This window comes from Phoenix dactylifera, unplaced genomic scaffold (genome assembly GCF_009389715.1).
Source record: "Phoenix dactylifera cultivar Barhee BC4 unplaced genomic scaffold, palm_55x_up_171113_PBpolish2nd_filt_p 000898F, whole genome shotgun sequence".
In the NCBI taxonomy this organism is placed as follows: domain Eukaryota; kingdom Viridiplantae; phylum Streptophyta; class Magnoliopsida; order Arecales; family Arecaceae; genus Phoenix; species Phoenix dactylifera.
This window is the reverse complement of record NW_024068260.1, coordinates 42,729-57,136: the sequence shown is the minus strand read 5'-3', so window position 1 is coordinate 57,136 and position 14,408 is coordinate 42,729. Positions and strand designations below refer to the sequence as shown.

The following is a 14,408-nucleotide window of genomic DNA, read 5'->3' as shown; positions in this document are numbered from 1 at the left end:
TTTTTTATTGTTTTTTCAGATTTTTTATGATAGAAAATATGTTTGGTTCCTTCTATCTATTTTTTTCTCTAATAATAAGAGCCCATTCTTTGATAAACAAATACTATTATATTATATTATATAGTAATATAATTATACAATATAATATAAATTGTTCTATTATATAATATAATTAATTATATTATATATTATTATATAATATGATATATAATATATTCTAATGTATATTATTAATATATTATATCATATATAATATTATATGTTATAATATATGTTAATGTATATTATATTATATGAGGTGGAAAAGCTGTGCCGAATTTAGGAGGTTGAGTGGAGAAGATGAGAGGGGTGAAAACCCACCTTTTAAAAAGTAAAATTCACTTCCACTTTTTCGGTAATAATGAAAATTATTTTAAAGAATTTGAAACTTATGTTAACTGAATATATTTTTTGCATTAGATTCTGTGTTTTTATTAAAAAAAGATAAGAGAAAAAAAATAATACCAAACAGAGCCTCCGTGGGTCCTTCCACTTAAGAAAACAACTACAACAGAAGTTGAATTTAAAGAGCATATCTAGGGTTAATGATGAAATCAATAAGCAAAACAAGAACACAAAAAAATTTTACATGGTTCCCTCAATTAATGTACGTCCACGAGACCGAAGTCCAATTCCACTAACTTTGCAGGATTACAAAGTGTTTACAAGAAACACAAATGTCTCACAAAATGACAAAAAATTTGTAGGCAAAATGAGAAATGAGAAAAAGGAGGAAGAAGCTACACAAAAGCTCCAAAACAAAAAAGTGGAAAGGTTGCTGAAAAAACTGAAAAGAATAGGCATCAAGCTCTCCAAGTCACCGAAGAGACACAGAACTGCAGTCAAAGTAACAGCTATAAATTCCAGCACACTAATTTGAATTTTTCCACTCCTACTCAGCTCTTTAAAATCCCAAAAACCAGTTTCTAATGAAGCACCAACGTTCCACAAGTTTGCCTTGAGACAAGTAGTCAAAGAAGCTTTAATTACCCAAGCAAACATTGAAGACTCACATCCCACAACTTCCGAGCATAATTAAATGCATGAGGAAGGATGCTTAACAGTAAGCTAAAGCATCTTAGAGTGATGGTGTCAACACTGTTGTTGCATTCCGAGCCCAGCTGTACACGCAAAGTCACTGGTCCCAACAGCGACTCACTTGAGGACTCGAAGACGAAGCTTCATTCTCAGAGGAAGGTCTTCGGTGCCATCCAAAGGAAATTATTCTGGTTCTCATCTGATTACTGAGTCAAGTTGGCACATCACCTCTTTAGAGTCTGGATGTCATCGGAGGCTCAAGTCTAGGGGCAGGAGTGGGACGCAGCTGGGAGAGATTCCTCTCAGGGAGCTTTCGAGTGTGGATAAAGGTGAAGTGTGAACTGGGACCTTGCAATGAAGTGAAAGCAGTGAGAAGGATTTCAGGGGGCCTGCAGGCCAATGACACTGAAAGGTTGCTGATCTGCGCCCCGCGCATGAAAGTCTTGTGTGGCCCATAAGGGGACATCTGGTTGATAGCAAATTATTTTGCAATGCAAGGATTTATAAGAGAAGACACTAACCTAAAAGTTCATTAGGTGCATTTTAGGGCTTGTTTGGTTCGCGGAAAACGGAGGAGGAAAAGTGTGGTTAATAGAAAAGTAATGGGACATCTCTTGTTTGGTTGGAGTTTTCAAATGAGAGAGATGGAAAAGTTGTATTCTCATGGGAATATAATTTCCATATTTCATGGAAAAGTTACTTTCCCATAAGACAGGAATCACTCCATTTTTTTCTCCGAAAAGGCCCTTCAACATTAAAGAGGCATTAAAGATCTAATTTTTATTAAGGATATAATAGAAATTATACATAACTTTTCTAGGAAAGTGGATGGTCAACCAAACATAAGTACTCTCAAAATCTATCACTTTTCCATGGTCAACCAAACATGCCAAAAGTATTTTTTCAAGTATCCTCTCCTTATGAATCTGCTTCCCAGGAATTATAGTCTTAGGAAAAAAATGCTTCCCGCAAACCAAACGAGCCCCCAGTGTTTATGTGCTGGAAATCCGACTTGAAAGTATAGTTGGGTTGGCCAGTGTTCTAATTGACTCATTTATTGGAATGGTTTCAATGGTAACTATTTCCGACTAGGCAAATGTCATAGACTCATATGGGATTTTATATAGCTTGGCAAATTTACCAAAAGATTTGAAAGTTCGATGTATTTCAGCCGTAAAACATTAAAATTTGGAAGAGCAATCTCAAAAAGTTATTGGAAACAAATGAAACTACGGTGTGTCTTAAAAGATGTTGAAGAAATTCAAGTTGCTCTGGTATGCATATATATATATATATATATATATATATATATATATATATATATATATATATTAGAATTTGTATTCAATGTATTTTTCTAAAAGCAAAGGTACTGGGGCTGCAACTTGAGCATGCCGGGTTGGGTTGAGGTCAATCTAACACAGTCCAACCACCTAAATCTCTCAACCACTTAATGCCAGGTTAGTTGGGTTAGGTTAGGTCAGGTTATGCTGCATTAATCGGATTCGATTATTTTTAATAAGAATTTTGATATAAATAAAAATGTTTAGGATATTTTTGTTGGATTAATATTTATTGGATTAAAGTCTCAAACGTTTATCAATATTCAATGATACAGTTATACATAAGTTTACAAGACCAAAGATATAAAACTTTGATTGGTGAGAATCACTCCTTACCAACCATGCAGCCCAACAAGCATGGAGCGTCACTTTGACTAAGGAATTTTTGCCATTAAAAACTTTTCTTTACACTTTACAATAGTTTAGAAAATTTTTTAAATAGCGGCACAATACACAAAAATTCTTGAGTCAAAGTGATGCTCCCTGATTCTTGGATATCGTTGGTAAGGAGTGATTCTCACCATTACTAAAAAGGCGGTATGGTTGGTGAGGCTAAAACTAATAATATCATTTTCATCCTTGATTTAGACCTAGATTTTAAGCAAACAGTTCTTTCCCTCCCACTTAACGTTTGTGGTCATAGTGCAATTCACATTATTCCTTTTGCCAATCAAAATTGTTGACAATGATCTCAGAGAAGAAAAGAAAAATGAAGGCAGCCGTGCAGGATTTTTGCTTGCACTTTTTATACTCTCCGGCTGCCGCCAAGCCAAATTTCCAGTGGCTTGGACATGGAACCCACCTAGGAAATGAAAGAAAAAGATGTTTTTCAATGGTGACAAGTCAAACAAACACCTATATTTGGAATAATACACCTAAAGAGGAATATTGATTTTTAGATTTCAAACCAAAATCATAGTCCTCAAAGATATCTGCAAATAAATTCGACTAATGCTCGTTGTTCTTGTTTTTTTTTGTTGTTGACAAATAATACCTCAACCAAAAGAATTTTTTTTTTTTGTTTTATGGATACTGCTAATATGTACCAATGAGATAGATCTAGCAAATATGTGGTATGTTGATGTATGTGCAATGGTCTATAACTGCATGTTCGACCTTATAATCTACGAATTGATCTTTCATCATCATCATAAAACGTGGGGGAAATATATTTTTCTGTGGTGTAGAATTGCATCATCGCATGGTGGATCCAATCTTCTGGTGTTATAGTACATATATAGACACCGCTACTACTTTTAAGACTTCCTTTTTAGCTTATTTATGCATGGATTATAGCAGGTCATTTTTTGGGCTATTCAAGTCTAAATGAAGCCTGAGTGCCTAGCTTGTTGGGCAAGTGGGTTTGAGCCCAACACTGGGCTTGAGACTAGAATGCTCAGGTCATGGGACCATGCAAGTGCATGTGTCTACCATATGGGTTGCGGGTTCTATATGCATAAATCTTAGGATAAGAGCTCGCAAGTTTTGGTGTGCAATCTATTTTTTGTTTTATTAGAAAAGTTTGATATTAGTTAATTATAGAGAATTTTGATTTTTGAGATTTTCTTTTTGAGAACTTTTAATGCTATTAAGAAAATTAGTAATTGAGTAATTTCTTCAAGTTAGAATAAGATTTAGAATCCCATATTAGAAAGTATAAAAATGGGTTTCTCTTGTATTATTTATAAATACTCTATTGGGGTTCCTAATGTAATTATACTCGAGATATTTAAGTTATTAATTAGTGAGAATTTTATTATGGAAATTGTTATTGCCTTTTCTCTATTCTCTTCATCCATTTTGGTGGATTCCTAGGACTTGTGAATAAGCGTATGAAAGCTGAATTCTTAAACTGGCCAGTCAAAATAATATTTTGCCCTGCTTCCCCTCCAACTACCGTCCATGCGGCCATTTTAACATCTTGCATCGTACATGCTGTAATAGGGTTTATACCTCGCCATAATCGGTTGCATCAACATATTCTTTTTTCTTCGAGTTTTTAGCTCAAGTTCAACACCTTCCGATGTCACCAAAGCTCTACTATCAATATACCTAGAATAATTAGATAGATCTATCATAAAAGAACAATTCAGACCAGTCCAAATATCAAAAATTACACTCTAATCTGATGAATATAAAATTTACAGAAGTCAGACTCAAAACCAACTTGACCTCACCCACTTGCAACACCGCGATGCTAGCACAAACTTAGGCATTTGTCTATTAAGCTTTTTCGCTTAAATCACACCTCTGTCATGTTGCATTGCCTCTAAAGACTTGTACACACGTCTGGTCGTGGTCAATAAATTATCCTTAGCTTTGTTTAGGTCCGGGATCGACTTCAATTAATTAGCACTTCCTTGGGAAGCTGACAAATTCCACTTTTAAAAATTAGCTCAAAGCAAAGCCGGTTGACGTCCAGGTCGATGATCCCTGGGTCTAGTCAAAGACTAGAAAATAGATACAAATGAGATTTCATTGATTCTCTAAATCTAGAATCTAGATCGCCCATCAGGTGGACCTAGAGTCTTCTTTTACTTTTTTTAGTTTTTAGTAGTAGTAGTTTTAAATAAAAACACCCGAGATCTTCTTCCAGGCAGTTCTTTAGATTTGATTAATCAAATTAGCCAATCGAGCAGCGAAATAGTTAATGTAACGGCCTAGGACTTCGTTCAAAATAACTAGCCGGAATGTATTATTTGAGCTTCTTAATTCTATATAAGTACTCAATATTTATCCAGCGAATAACCGATATGAGACTAAACACACGCCCACACGAGTTCTTACATGCTCCTCATCGGGCTAAGAGTTCAAATCAATTCAAATCTAATCACAAGTACTACGATCGGCTCATGGTCAGTCCTAATGGATTCATGCTACTTGTTCCTTCGCTTTTGAATGAAATCAGCAGTAAGAGTAAGTAAGTGTTTGTTCTCTTTCTTTGTAACAATATATGACCTTATCCAAAAAAGCTAGCCAGAAAATATTTTTTTTGATTTCTTAGTTCCATATTAGCACTCAAAATCTTCTGGGCGAATAATTAATTTGGGATTAAATACATGCTTGCACGGATTCTCATATTTGAAGGGGACGTGTGGCTGTCCGACAAATTCCTCAATTCGGCACCAATATCCTCCATCAAAAAGGATGGCCAAATTTCAAGAGAGTGATCTTACACCTACACGACATAAAATTAAATGTGGTAGCGATGTTTATCAATGTCTCTGTCAAGATTATAATTTTAGTGGAGAATTTGGAATGGCGAGGAAGTACCACGCTTCCCGTTTATTTTCCAGCGCTTGTGCAATCCAATTGCAAGGTGCTAAATATTTATTCTCCATTAATGTGGAGTCAGATTGTTTGTCTTGCTACCCACTTATTTTTAATGCAAGAATCAACCTCATAAATTGGACAAGAGATAGTGAATCTGAGACGTATCTTTTGCATGGCTACTTGGATTATGCCCACTAGCCATAAGTTAAAAAACCTATGTCATGGATTTCAGGAAAATTTGTTGTTTTCATACTATAATATTGCTGGGAGATGCAGTTCAGGGGAAATACTGATGTAGATGTTGAATCATAAACTATTCGTTGGAAGAAAAGGACAACAACAATGAGAAAAGAGGCAAGAAGGGCAGAGTGAGCAGCTTTTGATAGAACCCTGAGTTTTTTCATGTAATTTTGTTCTCTCTCTTTATTTCTTCTCCTAATTTTTTGTCAGGAAAATATAAGAATAGAATTTTATAAACCTTTTAGATAAGAAAATAAAATTGCAGAATGCCATACCTATTTATCTCAGCTTTCTTTTTATATTTTTTTTGGAGGGTGTGTAGATAAATAGATAAAGAGAGTAATTATTTAAGACTTGAGCACGCTAGTCACCTTCTTTAATGCAATACCATGTGTTCTTATGTCTTCAATATAATTTCTCGTATTCAAATGGCAGTTGTCTCCAACATAAGTATGATGAGCAATGCTATGATCTTTACGCAGCTTCCAAAGTCCTAATTCCTGGTACTTTGCCTATAAACACTCTTTTCGCATGTGTCCTGCAACCCAAATATGTAGCCGGTTATTTTTAACATGTATGAACTATCTAGGCACCCAATTGGATTTTTAGAGCAAACCATGTATTACTTTATAAGTATTCTAACACTACAAGAAACTTGGACATTAGCTACTCTTATTTGCCGACGCTTATTCCAAGCGTCGGCAAAAAATTTTCCCCGTCAACATAAAAAGCGTCGGCTAATGACGACGCTTAAAAGCGTCGTCGAACTTTTAACGACGCATTTTAGCGTCGTTAAATAACGACGCTTTTTAGCGTCGTTAAATAACGACGCTTTGTAGCGTCGTTAAATAACGACGCTTAAAAGAGTCGTTAAAAGCGTCGTCGGAATCCAAAAAATCACCTCATTTTAGTCCCACATCGGCAGATCTGAAAAAAAATAACTGTTTATATAGCCAAACCCAACCCCTCCGCACAGATGGAAGAAAGGTACTGATCGAGGAGGTTGTTTGTATTTCTGAAGGGAGGAGAAGATGCAGACCACAATTGGTTATTTTTTTGGCAAATGGTAATTCGCGACGCTTTAAAGCGTCGGTAAAGCGCGACGCTTAAAAGCGTCGCTAAATTGGAATTAGCGACGCTTTTAAAAGCGTCGGAAAATATTTTTTCCACTGTAGCATAGGCGACGCTTTATCGACGCTTTGGAAAGCGTCGGGATGATTTCTACCGACGCTTTAAAGCGTCGCTAATAGCCAAAAAAAGCGTCGCTAATGTCCAAGTTTCTTGTAGTGTAATTATGATAACTTGTAACAACCCAGGACCTCATCCAAAATAATTAGCCAAAAAATATTATTTGAATTTCTTTATCTTGTATAAGTACTTAAAATCTATCCAGTGAATAACCGATGTGGGACTAAACACACGCTCGCACGGGTTCTTACATACTCTCCCCATTCAAGTCTTAACGTCCTCATCAGGATAAGAGTTCAAATCTAATCACCAACACCGCAATCGGCCCGTGGTCAGCCCAATGGATCCATGCTGCAGTGTCCCATAGTCCACATAGGTTATGAACCGGGTCCGCTCTGATACCATTTGTAACAACTCAGGACCTCACCCAAAATGGCTAGCCATAAGTTATTATTTGGATTTCTTGATCCTGTATAAGTACCTAAATTCTACCCAGCGAATAATCAATGTGGGACTAAACACACACCCGCACAAGTCCTTATATAACTACGGTTGAATCACCATATAAAGTAATTGGCATCACCTCCTCGAATATTATTTAACCTCGTAGTAGGTAAGTGCAATGTCAGTTTTCATCATTCAGAAATGTAGTTATAGTTTGTTTTAACTTTATGCAAAAATATCTCTTATTGTTGCATAAGAATAAAACTTCCTTGGTCAAAAATGTCCCTTTATTTCTTGAGATGTCATCCATCAAATATGTCATTCATGCAAAGTTAGATATTTGAACATACAAGTTGAACATATAATAGAATTTTTGGATACTCCTAAAGGAAGGCATTTGGTATAGTTATTGTAGTTTATAAATTTGCATCACATCTCCCATGCATTTGTCTTGACTTTATGCAATAAAATGTCTTATTGAAAACCCGTGGAATCTTCATTTTTATGAAAAGTAGAACTTCCTTGGTCAAAGATGTCCTCCATAAAAAATATCACTCATATGAAGTTACACATTCGAGATACATATGGTTAAATTGAAATGTCTATTTAATTATAGAAAAATTTATACTGAGGATTATACATGTTGAAAATATAATAAAATTTCTAGATACTCCTAAATGAAGGTATTTAGTATAGTTATTATAGTGTATAAATTTGCATCACATCTCCCAACCATTTGTCTTGACTTCATACAATAATGTCTTATGGATGGACCATGGAATCTTCATTCTAGAACTTATTATAGAAAAATTTATACTGAGGATCATACATGTTGAAAATATAATAAAATTTCTAGATACTCCTAAATGAAGGTATTTAGTATAGTTATTATAGTGTATAAATTTGCATCACATCTCCCAACCATTTGTCTTGACTTCATACAATAATATGTCTTATGGATGGACCATGGAATCTTCATTCTAGAACTTCCTTGGTCAAAGATGTCCCCCTCCTCTTTTCTTTTTCTTGAGATGTCCTCCATAAAAAATATCACTCATACTGAGTTACATATTCGAGATATGTGTGGTTAAATGGAAATGTTTATTTAATTATAGAAAAACTTATATTGAGGATTATACCTGTTGAAAATAATAGAATTTCTAGATACTCCTAAGGAAAGGTATTTAGTATAGTTATTATAATTTATAGTTTAAGACGTTTGTGCTCCGTCACTTGGCATTTAGAATTTTTTAACTAAGCAATGAGATTCCTTCTCCATATCTCTGTGCCCCATGTTTTCCTTCTTATATTAATTAGATGATGTTCATAAAAACTCTCTATAGATCCCACTATTGTTACAAATCTAGGAAGAAACTAAGGGAAAAAAAAAGATAGAAAAATGTATTATCATCCTGCCCTCAAATATTTTCCTTAAAGCTGAAATCTATAGATGAGATCCATTTCAAGGAGGGTTTGGAATTTATATGAGGATAGAATTCTGGCCTAACAATCGATCGAAGGTAAATACGAGGTCTGTAACAAAAATTAAAATAGATAATTTTAAATAAAATCAATTATCCTATTCATGATATATGGATTTTTTGACAAACAAAGAGCCACATTGAAATTAATTTTTAATAAACAAAAATGAATTAATGGTTCCAATCGGCTTAGTTGGTAAAGTCATTGGATGTTGACATCAATGCCATAGTTGAAATCTAGTCTGTAATTAATTTCGGCTAGACTTTCTTTAGTCTTAGTTATAAGAACAAAAATACAAAATTAAAAAATTAAAGAAAAAAGTACATTGGAAAGAAACATAACTTTCCTTGGACTAGATAAATAGAAAAACTGAATATAAAGTGGTGATCTAGATGGGTATAGATGGTTGAGTAGTTTAATCAAATAAATGTTTCTAGAAGTAATAAGATGAAAATATAATTAGATCTCAATAGTTTAATTTGAGGGCTTACACTAAGATGGTGAAGAATATTTAAACTATGGTAACTCTAAAAATTCTCTTTTTCATAAAATAAAAGAAAATAAATAGATGGATCAAAAAATTATATCCGCTCTCTCCCCAACCAAAGAGCCACATTGAAATTAATTTTTAATAAACAAAAAAGGACTAATGGTACCAATCGGCTTGGTTGGTAAAGTCATTAGTTGTTGACATCAATGGCATAGTTGAAATCCAGTCCGTAATTAATTTTGGCTAGACTTTCTTTAGTCTTAGTTATAAGAACAAAAATAGAAAATTAAAAAATTAAAGAAAAAGAGTACATTGGAAAAAAAATATAACTTTTCTCGGACTAGATAAATAGAGAAACTGGATATAAAGTGGCGATCTAGATGGGTATAGATGGTTGAGCAGTTTAATCAAACAAATATTTTTAGAAGTAATAAGATGAAAAAATAATTAGATCTCAATAGTTTAATTTGATGGCTTACACTGAGATGGTGAAGAGTTTTTAAACTATGGTAACCATAAAAATTCTCTTTTTCATAAAATAAAAGAAAATAAATAGATGGATCAAAAAATTACATCTGCTCTCTCCCCAACCAAATAGCCACATTGAAATTAATTTTTAATAAACAAAAAAGGATTAATGGTACCAATCGGCTTAGTTGGTAAAGTCATTAGTTGTTAACATCAATGGCATAGTTGAAATCCAGTCCGTAATTAATTTCGGCTAGACTTTCTTTAGTCTTAGTTATAAGAAAAAAATAGAAAATTAAAAAATTAAAGAAAAAGAGTACATTGGAAAGAAACATAACTTTTCTTGGATTAGATAAATAGAGAAACTGGATATAAAGTGGCGATCTAGATGGGTATAGATGGTTGAGTAGTTTAATCAAACAAATGTTTTTAGAAGTAATAAGATGAAAATATAATTAGATCTCAATATTTTAATTTTATGGCTTACACTAAGATGGTGAAGAGTTTTTAAACTATGGTAACTATAAAAATTCTCTTTTTCAAAAAATAAAAGAAATGGTACCAATCGGCTTAGTTGGTAAAGTCATTAGTTTTTGACATCAATGGCATAGTTGAAATCTAGTCCATAATTAATTTCGGCCAGACTTTCTTTAGCCTTAGTTATAAAAACACAAATAAAAAATTAAAAAATTAAAGAAAAAGAGTACGTTGGAAAGAAACATAACTTTTCTTGGATTAGATAAATAGAGAAACTGGATATAAAGTGGCGATCTAGATGGGTATAGATGATTGAGTAGTTTAATCAAACAAATGTGTTTAAAAGTAATAAGATGAAAATATAATTAGATCTCAATAGTTTTATTTTATGGCTTACACTGAGATGGTGAAGAGTTTTTAAACTATAGTAACTATAAAAATTCTCTTTTTCATAAAATAAAAAAAATAAATAGATGGATCAAAAAGTTACACCTGCTCTCTCCCCAACCAAATAGACACATTGAAATTAATTTTTAATAAACAAAAAAGGATTAATGGTACCAATCGGCTTAGTTGGTAAAGTCATTAGTTGTTGATATCAATGACATAGCTGAAATCTAGTCATGGCAGTCTCCAAGAGGAACCTTCACCCCCCCTGGGGAAGGTCGGGTGGAATTTTTCAAACCTTCTGATCCCACCCTGAACCGCTCATAATCAATATCTTACATAGCCTGTTCTTGGGCCAATTGATCCAGTTGGAGCTTATCACCGAATACTACCTGAACCAACTAGATCTCCGCCTTCTTGTACGTACCACTGATTGAGGGAACCCGCAGGTCTTGAGTCTTAGTAGGAAAAGTTATCCTTATTGGAGGAGGTCCTCTTCCCTAAGTTACAAGAGCTTTTGGGATAGGGATGGAAGCCTGAAAGTTTTTGATGAGGTTTTGGATCGAATTCCTTAGGTGTAATTAATTTCGGCTAGACTTTCTTTAGTCTTACTTATAGGAACAAAAATAAAAAATTAAGAAATTAAAGAAAAAGAGTACATTGGAAAGAAACATATCTTTTCTCGGATTAGATAAATAGAGAAACTGGATATAAAGTGGCGATCTAGATGGGTATGGATGGTTGAGTAGTTTAATCAAACAAATGTTTTTACAAGTAATAAGATGAAAATATAATTAGATCTCAATAGTTTAATTTTATGGCTTACACTGAGATGGTGAAGAGTTTTTAAACTATGGTAACTATAAAAATTCTCTTTTTCATAAAATAAAAGAAAATAAATAGATGGATCAAAAAATTACACCAGCTCTCTCCCCAACCAAGCAAAAAGAATTCATGGAAAGCGGAATCCTTTTTATCCATGGAAAAGTAAACATCTGTATGTTTGATTTGTTAGAAAGTTTGTTAGTTTGAGAAAAGAAATGATTATCACTATACTTAGAAAAAAAAAGTCAGATATTTTTATCTGTCAACATTTTTATCAAAAAGATGAATGTTTTGTTTCCAATAAATACGAAAGAAGCAAGCATATTTAGATGATAATTAGGCTTTCATGTGTTTTTTTTTTTTTTTTTTTGTTTTGCTGCAACCAATCTGGCGCATTAGTTCAAAAGACCCTTGAGGTATAACTAACAAGTTCCATAAAAATCATGGAAATAAAATGCTGTATTTTTAGCAGAAATTTTCAACTTCATAGTTTTTCTTTTTCTTTCACTTTCCAAATATTTCAACTATGTAGAACCTTTTATCAAGTGTAAACTACCGAAATCTAAAACTAGAAAATCAAACAAAAACAAAAAAATAAGAAAAAAGAACACCAGTCAGATCAAGTAAGTAATCTCAGGGATTCTTGGTGGAAGAAAGAAAGGAGGAGAGAGAGAGAGAATATCTTGTCACTGAAAAAGCAGAAGATTTGGCCCAAAACCCGACTTTTCTCTTGCTAACGGAAGAAGCCATATACCACAACCACCCCAGGCGTCCCCTCTTCCCACGTGCGCACGCCACTGAGATTCCGTACGGCTTGGCCCCTCGCACGTGTCAGCTCTCCCCGGTATGCCCGCCCTGTCCCCGAGCCTCGCATATTTCCTCTTCTTATGTTTCACCCTCCCCCTTCTCGAACGCAAGGCACCATCTTTTTCTTCTCTTTCCACTGTGGGTAGAAGTTTTGGATGGAAACCGCGAGCCTTGCGAACTATAGGTACATGGCCCGCAACTTCAGCGACGGCGGAGACTCCTCCGGCGCCTTCAGCGACTGCAACAGCGACCGCTCCGGCGAGTTCCCCTCCGCCGCCCCGTCCGCCTCCAACGGCGGCGCCGCCCTTCACCGCCTCCTCATGTCCTGCGCCGCCGACTACTCCGACGAGGTCGTCCGCGGCCTCATCTCCGATTTAGAGTCCCCCTCCGCCCCTGTCGAAACCCAGCTCCACGCGGCCATGGTGCTCCGCCTCCTGGCCAAGCACAACCCGGAGAACCGCCTCAAGATCGCCCGCGCCGGCGCCGTCCGGCCACTCGTCGCCCTCCTCTCCCACCCGGACCCCCAGCTACAGGAGCACGGCGTCACCGCGATCCTCAATCTCTCCCTCTGCGACGAGAACAAGGACGCCATCTTCGCCGCCGGGGCCATCCGCCCCCTCGTCCGCGCCCTCAAGACCGGCACCCCCGCCGCCCGCGAGAACGCCGCCTGCGCCCTCCTTCGCCTATCCCAGGTCGACGAGCACAAGATCGCCATCGGCCGCTCCGGCGCGATCCCCCATCTCGTCCACCTCCTCGAGACCGGGGGCCCGCGGGGGAAGAAGGACGCCTCGACTGCCCTCTACTCGCTGTGCTCCACGCGGGAGAACAAGATCCGGGCCGTCAAGGAGGGGGTCATGCGGCCGCTGCTGGAGCTGATGGCGGATCCGGAGTCCGGGATGGTAGACAAGGCAGCGTACGTGCTGAACTCGCTGGTGGCGGCGGCGGAGGGGCGGGCGGCCGCGGTGGAAGAGGGCGGCATCCCGGTCCTCGTCGAGATGGTCGAAGTCGGCACCCAGCGCCAGAAGGAGATCGCGACGCTTACGCTCCGCCAGATCTGCGAGGAAAGCGTCGCCTACCGGGCCATGGTCTCCCGCGAGGGCGCCATCCCGCCGCTCGTCGCCCTCTCCCAGTCCGGCACCACCCGAGCCAAACTCGAGGTAATTTTTTTATTTATTTCTTTAATTAATACTTTTTTTTAAAAAAATTCCACTTTATTATGATTGCTTTATTTGTATATTTTTTTGGTCATTGGTTGATCGATTCTGGATTTCAGGCGGAGGCGCTGATCGAGCTGTTACGGCAGCCGAGGACGGCGAGGCGGGGGAGGGAGGCGGAATAGGGATGAGGCAGCCGGCGACTCGAAATTGTGCCACGTGGCGGGTGTGCAATGATGGTTTGGGTTGTTATTTTGGAATGTAAATATGTGACCGAGAGGGAGTGTACATTTGTAGAGGACTGAAAGGTCTTTTCTTTTCTTACGACCTTTCTTCCTTTCGTTTTGTTTTGTTTTGTACAATTCTGAAGAAAAGACAGTAAAAAAAAAAAAAGTACTCAAGTGAGGTGTGGTGAGGTTTGGTGTATGAAGAATGATTTCGGTTCACACATCCATGGCATTGGTGCTGCTGATTGCAATAAAAAAAAGGGAAAAAATTGGGTGCATTTATGTGGTGTCGGCATGAGATGCGTTATGTGCGGAATTTTAAAGACCGAGGGCCATTTACCCTTCACTTTAGGACTTTATATTATGGAATGGGAAGTGGAGGCATAGGGCGAAGAATTTTTGAGATTAAGAAGATTCTAGTGATATCAGTGCCGCAACTAGTATTAAGGTTGTTGTATACTACCTAACTCTTTAATGGCCTCTACGGGGTCTCTCTTTTTACTCCTGGGCTGATGTTGGGGCACGG

The 14,408-nt window shown here is 36.7% G+C and overlaps 1 protein-coding gene across 1 annotated transcript; it reads left to right on the top strand.

Moving 5' to 3' along the window:
* The first annotated feature begins 12,573 nt into the window (after positions 1 to 12,573).
* Positions 12,574 to 14,160, top strand: LOC103696338 (U-box domain-containing protein 4). The gene is made up of 2 exons (XM_008777934.3): positions 12,574 to 13,658; positions 13,775 to 14,160. The coding sequence occupies exons 1-2, from the start codon at positions 12,657 to 12,659 to the stop codon at positions 13,838 to 13,840; spliced, it is 1,068 nt and encodes a 355-aa protein (XP_008776156.1). The 5' UTR covers positions 12,574 to 12,656; the 3' UTR covers positions 13,841 to 14,160.
* Positions 14,161 to 14,408: the final 248 nt, after the last annotated feature.